The sequence below is a fragment of the Salmo trutta genome, unplaced genomic scaffold (assembly GCF_901001165.1).
Source record: "Salmo trutta unplaced genomic scaffold, fSalTru1.1, whole genome shotgun sequence".
NCBI lineage: Eukaryota > Metazoa > Chordata > Actinopteri > Salmoniformes > Salmonidae > Salmo > Salmo trutta.
This window is the reverse complement of record NW_021822857.1, coordinates 75,254-91,504: the sequence shown is the minus strand read 5'-3', so window position 1 is coordinate 91,504 and position 16,251 is coordinate 75,254. Positions and strand designations below refer to the sequence as shown.

The following is a 16,251-nucleotide window of genomic DNA, read 5'->3' as shown; positions in this document are numbered from 1 at the left end:
CATTACATGGGCTTGCTCCTACCTATCTTTCCGATTTGGTCCTGCCGTACATACCTACACGTATGCTACGGTCACAAGACGCAGGCCTCCTAATTGTCCCTAGAATTTCTAAGCAAATGGCTGGAGGTAGGGCTTTCTCCTATAGAGCTCCATTTTTATGGAATGGTCTGCCTACCCATGTGAGAGACGCAGACTCAGTCTCAACCTTTAACTCTTTACTGAAGACTTATCTCTTCAGTAGGTCCTATGATTAAGTGTAGTCTGGCCCAGGAGTGTGAAGGTGAACGGAAAGGCTGGAGCAACGAACCGCCCTTGCTGTCTCTGCCTTGCCGGTTCCCCTCTTTCCACTGGGATTCTCTGCCTCTAACCCTATTACAGGGGCTGAGTCACTGACTTACTGGTGTTCTTCCATGCCGTCCATGGGAGGGGTGCGTCACTTGAGTGGGTTGAGTCACTGACGTGGTCTTCCTGTCTGGGTTGGCGCCTCCCCTTTGGGTTGTGCCGTGGCGGAGATTTTTGTGGGCTATACTCGGCCTTGTCTTCGGACGGTAAGTTGGTGGTTGTAGACATCCCTCTAGTGGTGTGGGGGCTGTGCTTTGGCAAAGTGGGTGGGGTTATATCCTGCCTGTTTGGCCCTGTCCGGGGGTATCATCGGATGGGGCCACAGTGTCTTCTGATCCCTCCTGTCTCAGCCTCCAGTATTTATGCTGCAGTAGTTTATGTGCCGGGGGGATAGGGTCAGTCTGTTTCATCTGGAGTATTCTCTTGTCTTATCCGGTGTCCTGTGTGAATTTAAATATGCTCTCTCTAATTCTCTCTTTCTCTCTTTCTTTCTTTTTCTCGGAGGACCTGAGCCCTAGGACCATGCCTCGGGACTACCTGGCATGATGACTCCTTGCTGTCCCCAGTCCACCTGGCCATGCTGCTGCTCCAGTTTCAACTGTTCTGCCTGCGGCTACGGAACCCTGACCTGTTCACCGGACGTGCTTGTTGCACCCTCGACAACTACATTGATTATTATTATTTGACCATGCTGGTCATTTATGAACATTTTAACATCTTGACCATGTTCTGTTATAATATCCACCCGGCACAGCCAGAAGAGGACTGGCCACCCCTCATAGCCTGGTTCCTCTCTAGGTTTCTTCCTAGGTTTTTGGCGTTTCTAGGGAGTTTTTCCTAGGGAGTTTTTCCTAGCCACCGTGTCTCTTTCACATGCATTGCTTGCTGTTTGGGGTTTTAGGTTGGGTTTCTGTACAACACTTTGAGATTTCAGCTGATATACGAAGGGCTATATAAATACATTTGATTTGATTTGATTTGAGAGAACGTCCTGTGAAGAAAACAATAAAATAATATTTAAAACAGAAAGAATCATTATTTAGACACGTCTGTTAGTTGCTAGTGTTTTCAGGATTTACATACATTCTACAGACATGTTATTATTAGCTGTTATCCTGAACACTGAGAGTGTGAACGTGATGAAAGCTCTGGTCATGATGACTGACTCTCTACTGGACGGATGGATGAAGAGAGAGAGAGAGGGGGGCAGGCTAAAAGGGAAATAACTAGAGACGTTAGAAGGTCTAGAGTTAGAGGTCCCCCTACAGTATGTGATGAGACCATCTCTTTACATATTATATTTCTTCCTGTTGAAATACTGGGGTTTTTGTACAGCTGTACTTGTTGTCTGTATCACTGTGTTGACTCACAGCACAGAAGTACATGCCGCTGTCTCCTGTCTCCAACTTCTTCACTGTGAAAGATCCACTCTCAGCTACAGGCTTCTTGGCTGAGAATTTGTCTTCACTGAAATCCCCTGAATACTCAGGTTTGGAATTGGGAATAGTGAAGGCTACCTGCTTCATTCCCTCTCCTGGAAGCTGTCTGTACCAGTACATCTGGAAGTAGCCAGATCCCTTAGTGTGACTGCAGTTCATCGGAGCATCACTTCCTTTCAGTCCCCAGACTATGGTGGGTATCTGAGTGACTTCAATCCCCTCAACAAGACCTGTAAGGATACAGTGAGAATGAAATCAATAGAGTTAGGTACAGTTAGACCTGAATACATCAAGACTCAGGTGAAGGGAACATATGCTTGGAAACATCAATATCTATAACTAGAGAAGATCGTCATTGTAAATAAGAATTTAGTTCTTAACTTTCCTGATTAAATAAATGAAACATTATGAAACTGTACCTGCAGCACAGAGCAGTGAGACAGTAACAGTGAAGAGAAATGTGAACATGTTTGATCACGTTATATGTGAGAGTTCTGGAAAGAGTCTGGCATCAATGTATATAAAACAAGAGGAGTGTCACATAGATGAATAGATGACAATCAGTAGACCACGGCAGGTTCCACCATATTCAACATGTCAGTGAAGTGGGAGGGACTGATGATCTGAATACATCATGCTAATTAGTAGTTCAGACTGTAGAGACATTCACATTATTAAAGTTAGAGGTCCCCCTACAGTCCATGATGAGACCATCAGCTCTTTACATATTATATTCTATCCTATAGAGCTCGCCAGCTTGTAGTCCTAAAACACGGCAATGAGTCAGCATTTTCTACCTCTGGTTCATTGACCATTGCTATGGGAGAAATGAAGGGGGAAAATAATGGGGTTTTGGGATATAAGGTCTGAAGTTAATACAGGCTTTGGAGATCTTATACGTTTTGTTCTGTGCAATAACTTAAAACCTCTCTGGGCTAGGCTCTAGTTTCCTGAATTTATGCCTGACTGACGTGCCCAAAGTAGTCTGCCTGTTACTCAAGCTCAGAAGCCAGGATATGCACATAATTGGTAACCTTGAATAGAAAACACTTTGAAGTTTATAAAACTGTTAAAATAATGTCTGAGATTATAACAGAATTGATATGGCAGGCGAACATCTGAAGATAATACGACCAGAAATTATTATTTGTTTGAGCTCCCAGGCTCTTATTATGTAAACCTATTGTTTCTTTGCATGGCCGTCATCCAGATTGCTTCCACTATATGGCTTCCACTATATGTCAACAGTCTTTATTCAAGGTTTCAGGCTTCTTTTTTGAAAAACGAACAAGTATTTGGAGTTTTTGATAGGTTACCACCTGAAGCAAATCAGTCTTTCGGCATGCGAGGCAGATGGCGTGCGCATATGAATTTGCGTTTCCTATTGCACATACTTCTTTCCGTGTGAAATATTATAGTTTATTTAAATTTTAGAGTACCTGAGGATTAAATAAAAACATTGTTTGACTTGTTTGGACAAAGTTTAGCGGTTGCTTTTTGGATTCCTTTGTTTGCCTGTTGAATGTGTGGATTACTGAAATCAATGGCACCAACTAAACTGACTTTCTGGGATATAAAGAAGGATTTTATTGAACAAAACGACCATTCATGTTGTAGCTGGGATCCTTGGGATTGCAAACAGAGGAAGATCTTCAAAGGAAAGTGATTTATTTCATCGCTATTTGTGATTTTGTTAAGCCTCTGCTGGCTTCACAAGAGAATACCAATCGTATGGTATGCTTTCGCCGTAAAGCCTTTTTGGAATCTGACAACGCAGTTAGATTAACAGGAAGTTAAGCTTTTAAATGATATAAGACACTTGTATGTTTATGAATGTTTAATATTACGAATATTTATTTGAATTGCGCGCCTCCAATTTCACCGGATGTGGTCGGCTTTGTCCCTCTAGCGGGACACTTAGCCCTAATCAACAATCAGTGCTATGGCATACATAACCATACCATCTGCATACAGATTACTATGAAGGGATTAAATACAAAGACCAATATTATTAATATGAATAGTAAAGAGAACTGGTCCCAATACTGACCCCCGTGGTTCACCTAAAATCGAGGAAACTAGACTCGACACCATCAGAACGCACACATTGTGTCCTGTCTGTCAGAAAGCTCTTAAACCATTTGCAAGACTTATTGTCCAGGCCCATTTCAGACAATTGTTGAATGAGTAGGGAATGTTCAATGGTGTTGAATTCCTTGGAAAGGTCTAGAAATATGGCAGCACAATGATTTTTATGATCTAGGCAATTTAACACATCATCTAAAACAAGCATAACAGCTGAAACAGCGTTGCCAAAGATATAAGAGAAAGGAGATAGGAATCCCATTGGTGTACCAAACGCCCCACCCAGCATACTATCGACCAATCGCGTTTATGTTGTCATGCTGCGTCACGTGGTTGTTAAACTAACCATCACGCAATCCCTTCTCAAAGTCAGGATATGAGTCAAGAAACTTTCCTATTTTCCTCGAAAGTATGTAATGTCACGATTCCAAAGCTACACAATAATACAGATATCAAGTTTATTATCTGTAATGTTGTACTTCTTGTTGATGAAATTCATGCTTATGTATACCCCATCATGGTACATATCCCAGCTATCACAGTGGATCTTGGCCGATTCCAGCGGAGAGTCAGACTCGGCCGACATCATGTGGCCCGAGTCTGGGCCGCCTTCAGCAGTATTACTTATGGTGAGGATGCGGGGATTGAACTCGGGCAGATTCCGGTGTGAGTTATCTGGACAAATGTATTACTTGGGGCACGGGCCAATGTGGCTACTCTCTGGCAGATGATTACACGGGCTGCTTTATATAATTAACATTTCATTATTTATTTATCCATATTTTCTCATTGTTTCTGTGATCAAAAAATACATTTAACATTTAAATGAAATACTTTAAGAGTCCTGTGTAGTATTTCAGTATTTTGATACTTTGTGCAAGGCAATTAATAAGCATTAAGAACTTTGTGGATGGAGCCTCCTGAGTGGCGCAGCGGTCTAAGACACTGCATTGTAGTGCAAACTGTGTTGCTACAGATGCTGATTCGAGACCCGTGCCGGACACCACCGGGAGACCCATGAGGCGACGCACAATTGGCTCAGCGTTGTCCGAGTTAGGGGAGGGTTTGGATGGCAGGGATGTCCTTGTCCCGTCATGCTGTAGAGACTCCTGTGGTGTGCCGGGCGCAGGAGTATATCCAACAGTGAAAGATTCTTAGTTCAACACTGAGTCAAGATGAACATTCAAAAGGACATGGATCTTCAACTCTCAGACTCCTTACTACACACCATAGTTTACTGTGGTACTGTGTCTGGTGAGTCCACATGGATTTTTTGAGCTGTACCTCCATCTACAGGAAAGACATGATATCAGACCATACTGTATCATGGTCTCCTGTATATCAGAGGGAAACTCCCCTTTCTGTTAGACCAGCTGGTGAGTGTTTTGGCATTGAATCAGAGTCAGATACAGTGTGATGTTAACACAGGTGTGATTAGTCTACAGTACACCAGGGAGGAGGTTTTTGTAGAGCAGAGAGGGAGATCTGATGCACTGTGTAAACTAGCAGCACAGTAATACACAGCACTGCTATTTGGAGTTAGTTGATTGATGGTTAAGGTGCTGGTACCACCTGCATTAGCATCTCCTTCTATACCAAATCCAGCCTCAGGATATCCAGTTTTCCCAATCATGTATCCTAGTAGCACCAATTCTCTGTAGTTGGATTTCTTGTACCAGAGGATTTGATTATAGCTTGATATACTATGTGAACACTCCATCTTAGCCGACTTTCCCTGTTTCTTGTACAGGGATGGAGGACTCTGGTAAACCTGGCTACTGAGAGAAGAACCTGGAGAAAGAGACAGAGAGAGAGAAAGAAAGAGAGAGAGAGACAGAAAGAGGTGAAACAACATATAAAGAAACATATTGACCTGAAACAAAAAAAATATCAACTGAGGATATTAGTAGTTGATGAAATCAATGATCTGAATACCTGCAGCCCAGGCTGTGTAACCCATGGTGATGGAGATAAGAATTCTGATCATGTTGACTCACTGTTAAGGAGACAGAAAGAATGAGACAGACAAACCACTCCACATGAATTAGAGGTGGCTTCTCAGCAACTCATCTCAGTGATCTTATAGAGGGATGCTGCCTCCTTATGAGAACATCTAAAACATCAGAGACCTGAGATGAACCCTGCAGGATGAGTCTATGTGGGACAGGAAGCAGGGTTTAGTAGAGCAGAGAGGTGAGATCTGATGCACTGCTATCTGGAGGTAGTTGATTGATGTTTAAAGGAAATATTCACCCATTTTGAAAGTTAGATTATTTTTGTGGATCTCTGAGTGAGGTCTTATTAAAGCCATTGGTCATTTCATGTGTTAATGTGTATCTGAGTAATTTGCAGTCAAGCAGTCAGACATTCGTCTGGTGTGACGTAGTACTGTGATAAAGTGATAAAGAGTGGCCAACCTCCCGGCCCTCTCAGTGGACCCTATGATCACTCGGCTACACAGCTGATGCCTCCCGGACTCTTCACTAACACGACTAGAAGCCACTACATCACCGGATTCCTGCTGTAAGCTCTGGACCTTTGCATCGGATCATCGCAGCTAGCTAGCTGCTACCGAGTGGCTATAGTGGCTATTGCCCTTGTCCCGAACCTAGCACCAGTTAGCCGTGAGCCAGGCACATCTCCCGGCTAGCAAACAAAATTACTACAACCACAATACCTCTTTCTCCAACTGGCCTGGACCCTTTGTTGAAACGAAGCCCCGCCGTTCCACCACGACTGGTCTGCCGACGTAACTCCATCCGCTGTGCCCCCAACAGACATCTGCTGGACGTCGGAGCTGGCGCTTCTACTAGCCCCGGCCTGCTAACTTTAAACGCTGTGTCTCCCGCTTGCTAGGTAGTAACGACTACCCAGCGTTTTCCCTGTTTCATCTATTGCTGTTCACTGGACCCTATGATCACTTGGCGACATAGCTGATGCCTGCTGGACTGTTCATTAGTCACAATACTCCATTTTCTTAATTTTTTGTTTATCTGTCGGCCCCAGCCCCGAACTCAGGCCCTGTGTTGTTAACTGACCCTCTCTGCCCATTCATCGCCATTTTACCTGTTGTTGTTGTCTTAGCTGATTAGCTGTTGTTGTCTTACCCGTTGTTGTCTTAGCTAGCTCTCCAAATCAACACCTGTGATTGCTTTATGCCTCGCATTATGTCTCTCTCAAATGTCAAACTGCCTTGTATATTGTTGTTTAGGATAGTTATTGTTTTAGTTTACTGCAGAGCCCCTGGTCCCACTCAACATGCCTCTGATACCTACTTTGTCCCACCTCCCAGCCATCCCCATGTCTCTACCACTCAGCCGACCACATGTCTCTACCACTCAGCCGTCCTCAGGTCTCTATCACTCAGCCGTCCTCAGGTCTCTACCACTCAGCTGTCCTCAGGTCTCTACCACTCAGCCGACCACATGTCTCTACAACTCAGCAATCCTCAGGTCTCTACCACACACACTGATACTGACACTCTTCACATACACACATAGACATATACACACACTCATTCACCCATAATCAGTCGCTCAATACAGTATGTATCCCTTGTATCTGATGATGTCTGGACAGAAAAGGTACGACAAGTCATACTCTTTTTATCCAGATAGTATGTGTAGACCATGTATCTGATGCTGTCTGGACAGAGAAACAGCTCCCCTCTGTCTCAGTATGTGTAGACCATGTATCTGATGCTGTCTGGACATTGAAACAGCTCCTCTTTGTCTCAGTATGTGAAGACCATGTATCTGATGCTGTCTGGACAGAGAAACAGCTCCCCTCTGTCTCAGTATGTGTAGACCATGTATCTGATGCTGTCTGGACAGTGAAACAGCTCCTCTTTGTCTCAGTATGTGAAGACCATGCATCTGATGCTGTCTGGACAGAGAAACAGCTCCCCTCTGTCTCAGTATGTGTAGACCTGATGCTGAGACAGAGAGGAGCTGTTTCACTTGATCGGATACTTTATCTGAGATTGATGTGTCTTTCTGTTGGTGTGCGTCTTCGTAAAATAAATTATCAACATTTTTACATTTTACTTTTATATTTTACGGGCAAGGAGGTACGGTAGGGGGGGCCAGACCCCCTGGTGTCCGCCTTTACCACCAGCCCTGGTCCAGGCCACCTAGGGCCCTCCCAAACCACCGGCCCTGGTCCAGGCCCACTAGGGCCCTCCCATACACCCAGCCCTGGTCCAGGCCCCCTAGGGTCCTCACATACCACCGGCCCTGGCACAGGCCCCCTAGGGCCCTCCCATACCGCCGGCCCTGGTCCATGCCCACACACATTTAGAAAGCTTCTCAATCCCAAATGACACCCTATTCCCTATATAGGGCACAACATTTGACCAGGGCCCATAAAGTGCCACTATACAGCATCTTCTAAATGTGTGTTGAAAAACACTCCCTCCTGATGGAGAACTGAGGAAGTGCACCTAAACCATCTAAACTAGCCACTTATAACAGTATCATTACCATCTGTTTGATATCAAATGGTTCATAGCAAAGTGTTGTTGAAGTGGTTGAAGACAGGTGCAGGTGTATACAGCTGTAGTCAGTATTATATGAGAGGATCAGAGAGGGTTTTTGTAGAGGAAAGAGGGTATAGTGAAACACTGTGCTTCACAAGCAGCACAGAAATACACTGCACTGTCTTCAGCTTCTGTCAGTTTGGGAAAATGTAGATACGCCATTTTATTAGCTGCAGCATCTCCACTGACATTAAAACGCCCTTTAAAGGAATCTTCCACCGTTGGACTGGTGTTCCACACATACCCAATGAGTTTCAGAGCAGTGTTTTGGGCTGACTGTTGGTACCACAGTATCATGTCGTATCTTGAAACAGTGTGGCTGCAGGTGAGTTGAACTTTATCTTCAGGTCCTTTTAGTATTGCAGTAGGAGTCTGGTGAACTTTGTCTGTTTGTGACAGCCCTGTGGATGAAAACAGACAATATGAAATATACAGTATTACTCAGCATATTGACAGCAATATATTTCAGTAGTAAATCTATCTTTCATGAGGGATTTAGTACCTGTCACCCATAGTGGTAGAGTTGCTACATGTATGAGAAGCTTGATCATGTTGATGGTTCTGGAGAGAAGAGTCACATGGACAAGGAGAAAGGGTTTTCAGATAGTCAGAGATGTGATGTCATCTAGTGGGAGTGTCAAATGTATGTCAGCATCCCAAATGGCACCCTATTCCCTTTCTAGTGCACTACTTTAGACCAGAGCCCATAGGGGGGAGAGGAGAATAAGTCAATAGAGAAGGGGAGCTGAACTGAGCTGCCGGAGGGGAAGGAAATGACATCACTTTGACGTCAGAACTTGTGTTGATATTCAAGCAGATCCCTTGTTCACCTACAGGTCTCCTGTTCAACTTAAGGGTGTATCTACAACTTAAAGGTGTATCTACATCGTAGATAGTATTTGTCTTTTTTAGTCTTTAGATTTGATCTTTGTTATAGATTCTTCCGTCATCACACTAGAAAAAGGCTGTAATTTGAAGAAATACCTGAACCGTTTCTTCAAGACCACAACATCAACCACATTATTTGGTAAAGAGGTTTGATATCAACTTCCTCCATGTGCTCAGACATCTACAGTGGTGGATAGCAGGTGTGCTGGGTGTTGATGTTCACTGCAGTTATGGAGTAAAGGATCAGAAGGGGGTTTTGTAGAAGAGAGAAGGGTATCTACATCACTGTGTTGACTTCAGGTCAGGACAGTAATACACTGCACTGACTTCAGGTCAAAACAGTAATACACTGCACTGACTTCAGGACAGAACAGTAATACACTGCACTGACTTCAGGTCAGAACAGTAATACACTGCACTGACTTCAGGACAGAACAGTAATACACTGCGCTGACTTCAGGACAGAACAGTAATACACTACACTGACTTCAGGACAGAACAGTAATACACTGCACTGACTTCAGGACAGAACAGTAATACACTGCACTGACTTCAGGTCAGAACAGTAAAGGAGAGAGAGGGAGAGAGGGAGAGAGGGAGAGAGAGAGAGAGAAAGAGGGGTGATAGAGAGAGTAGTCATGTGAATCACATCTATCCAGGGGGGAGTAATGGAATATGACATTGTAACATTGCATAATGTATGTTAATGAGTGATGACTCTAAACTGTAAATACTGGTATACTGTACTAGGACAGATATCACCTTGCTAATGCCATCATCCATCTGTGTTTATTCATTGGCACTGAGTCAAAGTCAAACCTCAGATGCAGGTGTTCTGAGCCGTGGTCTAATATTACCATCAGACAGGGTTTTAGTAGAGAACAGGAGGAACTCTACATCACTGTGTTGGCTGGCTGCACAGTAATAAACTGCACTGTGTTCAGGTCCTCTCAGACTCACTAGATGAAGATAAGCCTCTTTCTCACCGTCTCCACTCACATTGAAGTGCTTTTCAAACGATTTCTCCATGGTTATTAACTTGGTATATGCATAACCAATGAGTTTCATAGCAGTGTCTCCTGCTGACTGTTTGTACCATAGTATCATGTAGTAGTTAGGGTTAGTATGGCTGCAGGTGAGTTGAACGATTCCTCCAGGTCCTTCTGTTAGTGCCACAGGCCTCTGATGAACCATGCTACTAAACAACTGCCCTGTGGACAGAGAGAGGAGAGAGGAAGAGTGTAAGAGAGGAAGAGAGTAAGAGAGGAGAGAGAGGGAGAGAGGAGAGAGAAGAGAGAGGGAGAGAGGAGAGAGGAGAGAGGAGACAGAGGAGAGAGGAGAGAGGAGAGAGGAGAGAGGAGAGAGAAGGAGAGAGGGAGAGAGAGGAGAGAGAGGGAGAGGAGAAAGGGAGAGAGGAGCGAGAGAGAGGAGAGAGGGAGAGAGAGGAAAGGAGAGAGGGAGAGAAGGTGACAGAGAGAGAGAGATAGAGGAGATGAAGTGAGATTGAGAGAGAAAGAAAGAAAGAGAAAGAAAGAGAGAGAAGGAGCGATAGAAAGGATATTTTATTCAGTTTGATGACATTTGTAGAATCGTTAGGCTTCTAATCGTAAGTGAATTAATACCTGTCACCCAGAGTGGTAGAGCTGCCAGGTGAATCAGAACTCTGAACATGATGATGAGGATGATGAATATACTGAGGAAGACGATGATGATGAGGATGATGAATATGCTGAGGAAGACGATGATGATGGGGATGATGAGGAAGACGATGATAATGAGGATGATGAATATGCTGAGGAAGACAATGATGATGGGGATGATGAATTTGCTGAGGAAGACGATGATGAGGATGTGATATGAGTGTCTCCTGGATGAAGCTCTGAGGTGAAAGGAGATTGGCTGTAGTAGTATCATGTTTCCTTCAGGGTGGTGGATAGTGACAGTGTTAGAGGGAGTGTCAGGAAGCCTGTACTGTAAAGCTTGCTCATAGGACCTCACTGTGAACATGACTGATTACATGATCATGACAATGAAACCATCAGACATTAGCCTCTCTGGGCTATGTGGGACGATTTCGTCCCACCTACGTAACAGCCACTTCAATCCAGTGGCGCGATTTTTGAATCGTTAGAAATGCTATAACTTCAATTTCTCAAACATATGACTATTTCACAGCTATTTAAAGACAAGAATCTCGTTAATCTAACCCCACTGTCCGATTTCAAAAAGGCTTTACAACAAAAGCAAAACATTAGATTATGTCAGCAGAGTACCCAGCCAGAAATAATCACACAGCCATTTTTCAAGCTAGCATATCATGTCACATAAACCCAAACCATATCTAAATGCAGCACTAACCTTTGATGATCTTCATCAGATGACACACCTAGGACATTGTGTTATACAATACATGCATGTCTGTTCAATCAAGTTCATATTTATATCAAAAACCAGCTTTTTACATTAGCATGTGACGTTCAGAACTAGCATTCCCACCGAACACTTCCGGTGATTTTACTAAATTACTCACGATAAACGTTCACAAAAAGCATAACAATTATTTTAAGAATTATAGATACATTACCCCTCTATGCACTCGATATGTCCGATTTTAAAATAGCTTTTCGGATGAAGCACATTTTGCAATAATCTAAGTACATAGCCCGGCATTACAGGGCTAGCTATTTAGATACCCACCCAGTTCAGCCTCCACCAAAATCACATTTCCTATAAGAAAAATGTTCTTACCTTGCTTGTTCTTCATCAGAATACACTGCCAGGACTTCTACTTCAATAACAAATGTTGGTTTGGTCCCAAATAATCCATCGTTATGTTCCAACAGCGACGTTTTGTTCGTGAGTTCTAGAATGCTTCTTCGCGGTGTCGCGCATGGCGCATTGGCGTGTCAAAAATGTCTAAATATTCCATTACCGTACTTCGAAGCATGTCAACCGCTGTTTAAAACCAATTTTTATGCCATTTATGTCGTAGAGAAGTGTTAATATTCCGACCGGGAGTATGCATTGAGCCTAAACAGCCGAATAAAATTTCTCCTCAGAAGCGACTCATGCACGCGCATCATTGAAAGGTCCTCCGAGCATCCACTTACAAAAGGCGATAATATATTTCAACCTGAGGTTCCCTCGTAAACCTTCAGTTATTTCGCGGGCTCTGAGAGCCTATTGGAGCCCTGGGAATTGTCACGTTACAGCTAAGATCCTTACTTTTCAATAAAAAGAGGTAAGACGCACGACTCCTTGTCAGACAGGGTACTTCCTGCTTGAAGCCTTGTCAGGTTTTTGCCTGCCATAGGAGTTCTGTTATACTCACAGACACCATTCAAACAGTTTTAGAAAATTCAGAGTGTTTTCTATCCAAACCTGAACAATAATATGCATATTCTAGCTTCTGAGTTGGTGTAGGAGGCAGTTAAAAATGGGAACATATTTTTTCCAAAATTCTCAATACTGCCCCCTATACCAAACAGGTTAAAAGAACTAGAGTTAGAGGTCCCCCTACAGTATGTGATGAGACCATCTCTTTACATATTATATTACATCCTGTTGAAATACTGGGGTTTTTGTACAGCTGTACTTGTTGTCTGTATCACTGTGTTCACTCACAGCACAGAAGTACATGCCGCTGTCTCCTGCCTCCAACTTCTTCACTGTGAAAGATCCACTCTCAACTACAGTCTTCTTGGCTGAGTTTTTGTCTTCACTGAAATCCCCTGAATACTCAGGTTTGGAACTGGAAGTAGTGTAAACTACCTGTTTTATTCCCTCTCCTGGAAGCTGTCTGTACCAGTACATCTGGTAGTAGAAGGATCCCTTAGTGTGACTGCAGTTCATCAGAGCATCCCTGTCTTTCAGTTCCCAGAGTATGGTGGGTATCTGAGTGACTTCACTCCCCTCAACAAGACCTGTAAGGATACAGTGAGAATGAAATCAATAGAGTTAGGTACAGTTAGACCTGAATACATCAAGACTCAGGTGAAGTGAACATATGCTTGGAAACATCAATATCTAAAACTAGAGAAGACCGTCATCGTAAATAAGAATTTTGTTCTTAACTTTCCTGGTTAAATAAATGAAACATTATGAAACTGTACCTGCAGCACAGAGCAGTGAGATAGTAACAGTGAAGAGAAATGTGAACATGTTTGATCACGTTATATGTGAGAGTGCTGGAAAGAGTCTGGTATCAATGTATATAAAACAAGAGGAGTGTCACATAGATGAATAGATGACAATCAGTAGACCACGGCAGGTTCCACCATATTCAACATGTCAGTGAAGTGGGAGGGACTGATGATCTGAGTACATCATGCTAATTAGTGGTTCAGACTGTAGAGACATTCACATTATTAAAGTTAGAGGTCCCCCTACAGTCCATGATGAGATCATCAGCTCTTTACATATTATATTCTATCCTATAGTTCCACATATTTATTTAGACTGTGAAACTTAATGCAATACAAAATAAACTGAAGGACAAAACAACAAACCGTGACGCAGACGAGAAACAAACACCACTCACAAAATATAATCACCCACAAAAACAGGTGGAACAAACATCAGCTTAAATATGACCTCCAATTAGAGACAACAATGACCAGCTGCCTCTAATTGGAGATCATATCAAACAAAACCAACATAGAAATACACAACTAGAACCTGAACATAGAAATACAAAACATAGATAAACACCCCCTGTCACACCCTGACCTACTAAACTCTACCATAGAAAATAACAACTTACCACGGTCAGGACGTGACAAAAGTATTGATTCAGGGATGTTGATACTTATGTAAATTAGATTTTTCTGTATTTCATTTTCAATGCATCTGCAAACATTTCTAAAAACATGTTTTCTCTTTGTCTTTAAGGGCTAATGTGTGTAGATGGGTGAACAAATATATATATTTTGTCCATCTTGAATTCAGGCTCTTAAACAACAAAATGTGGACGAAGTCAATGGGTATGAATACTTTCTGAAGGCACTGTAGCTTTAACAATCGGTGCTATGGTATACATAACCATACCATCTGCATACAGATTAATATGAAGGGATTTAATACAAAGACCAATAATATTTATATGAATAGTAAAGAGAACTGGTCCCAATCCTGAGCCCTGTGGTACACCTAATATTGAGGAAACTAGACTCAACACCATCAGAACACACACATTGTGTCCTGTCTGTCAGAAAGCTCTTAAACCATTTGCAAGACTTATTGTCCTGGCCCATTTCAGACAGTTTTTGAATGAGTAGGGAATGTTCAATGGTGTTGAATGCCTTGGAAAGGTCTAGAAATATGACAGCACAATGATTTTTATGATCTATGCAGTTTAAAACATAATCTAAAACAAGCACAACAGCTGAAACAGCATTGCCAAAGACATTAGAGAAAGGAGATTGGAATCCGATTGGTGTTCAAAACGCCCCACCCAGCAAACTATCGACCAATCGCGTTCATGTTGTTATGCTGCGTCATGCGGTTGCTGAACTCATTGTCACGAAATCCCTTCTCAAAGTCAGAATATGAGATGAGAAACTTTCCTATTTTCCTCGAAAGTATGTAATGTCACGATTCCATTGCTACACAATAATAGAGATATCAAGTTTATTCTCTGTAATGTTGTACTTCTTGTTGATGAAATCCATGCTTATGTATACCCCATCATCGTAGATATCCCAGCTTGCACAGTGGATCTGGGCCGATTCCAGCTGAGAGTCAGACTTGGCCGACGTCATGTGGCCGGAGTCTGGGCCGCCTTCAGCAGTATTACTTATGGTGAGGATGCGGGGATTGAACTTGGGCCGATTACGGTGTTAGTAATCTGGCCCAAATGTATTACTTGGGGCTCGGGCTGATTGTGGCTAATCTCTGGCAGATGATTACACGGGCTGCTTTATATAATTACATTTCATTATTTATTTATCCATATTTTCTCATTGTTTCTGTGATCAAAAAATAAATGTAACATTTAAATTAAATTCTTTAAGAGTCCTAAGACTGAGTTGGTACAGATGCTGGTTCGAGACCCGTGCCGGACGCCACCGGGAAACCCATGAGGCAACGCACAATTGGCTCAGCGTCATCTGAGTTAGGGGAGAGTTTAGCCGGCAGGAATGTCCTTGTCCCATCATGCTGTTGTGACTCCTGTGGCAGGCCAAATGCATGCACGCTGACACGGTCAACAGGTGAATGGTGTTTACTCCGACAAAAAATGTTTTTATGTGGATGTGTATAATTTCTATGTGTCAAATGTGTAAAAGTCATATTTAAAATGAAGAAATCGGGTAATTTTGTATACATTTATTTACATTTGCATCGGGTCGCTTCTGTGGGGATTCTGGTAAGATTACGGCAAAGTAAGGCTGAATTCCGGTAAACGGATACGGCCCGATCTTCTTGTGGAGATTCATCGTTGCTAGCTGGGATTTCAGAGCAGCTTCAGTCTCTAGGTATACCCCATCATGGTAGATATATCAGAGCAGCTTCAGTCTCTAGGTATACCCCATCATGGTAGATATATCAGAGCAGCTTCAGTCTCTAGGTTTACCCCATCATGGTAGATATATCAGAGCAGCTTCAGTCTCTAGGTTTACCCCATCATGGTAGATATATCAGAGCAGCTTCAGTCTCTAGGTTTACCCCATCATGGTAGATATATCAGAGCAGCTTCAGTCTCTAGGTTTACCCCATCATGGTAGATATATCAGAGCAGCTTCAGTCTCTAGGTTTACCCCATCATGGTAGATATGTCAGTGCAGCTTCACCTGCTGATACCACAGTATGGTGTTGTAGCTGGGGAGAGTGTGTTCCACCTGCTGATACCGCAATATGGTGTTGTAGCTGGGGAGAGTGTGTTCCACCTGCTGATACCACAGTATGGTGTTGTAGCTGGGGAGAGTGTGTTCCACCTGCTGATACCACAGTATGGTGTTGTAG

General features: G+C 43.0%; 1 gene segment (V, D, J or C); it reads right to left on the bottom strand.

Annotated features, from left to right (window-relative positions):
* Positions 1–1,700: 1,700 nt before the first annotated feature.
* Positions 1,701–2,508, bottom strand: LOC115185827 (T cell receptor beta variable 7-2-like; the record flags this gene model as incomplete). The annotated part of the segment is given in 2 exon segments: positions 1,701–2,011; positions 2,201–2,508. Coding segments are annotated over 2 exon segments (360 nt in total), but the record flags the coding sequence as incomplete, so codon positions are not given.
* Between the last annotated feature and the right edge of the window lie 13,743 nt (positions 2,509–16,251).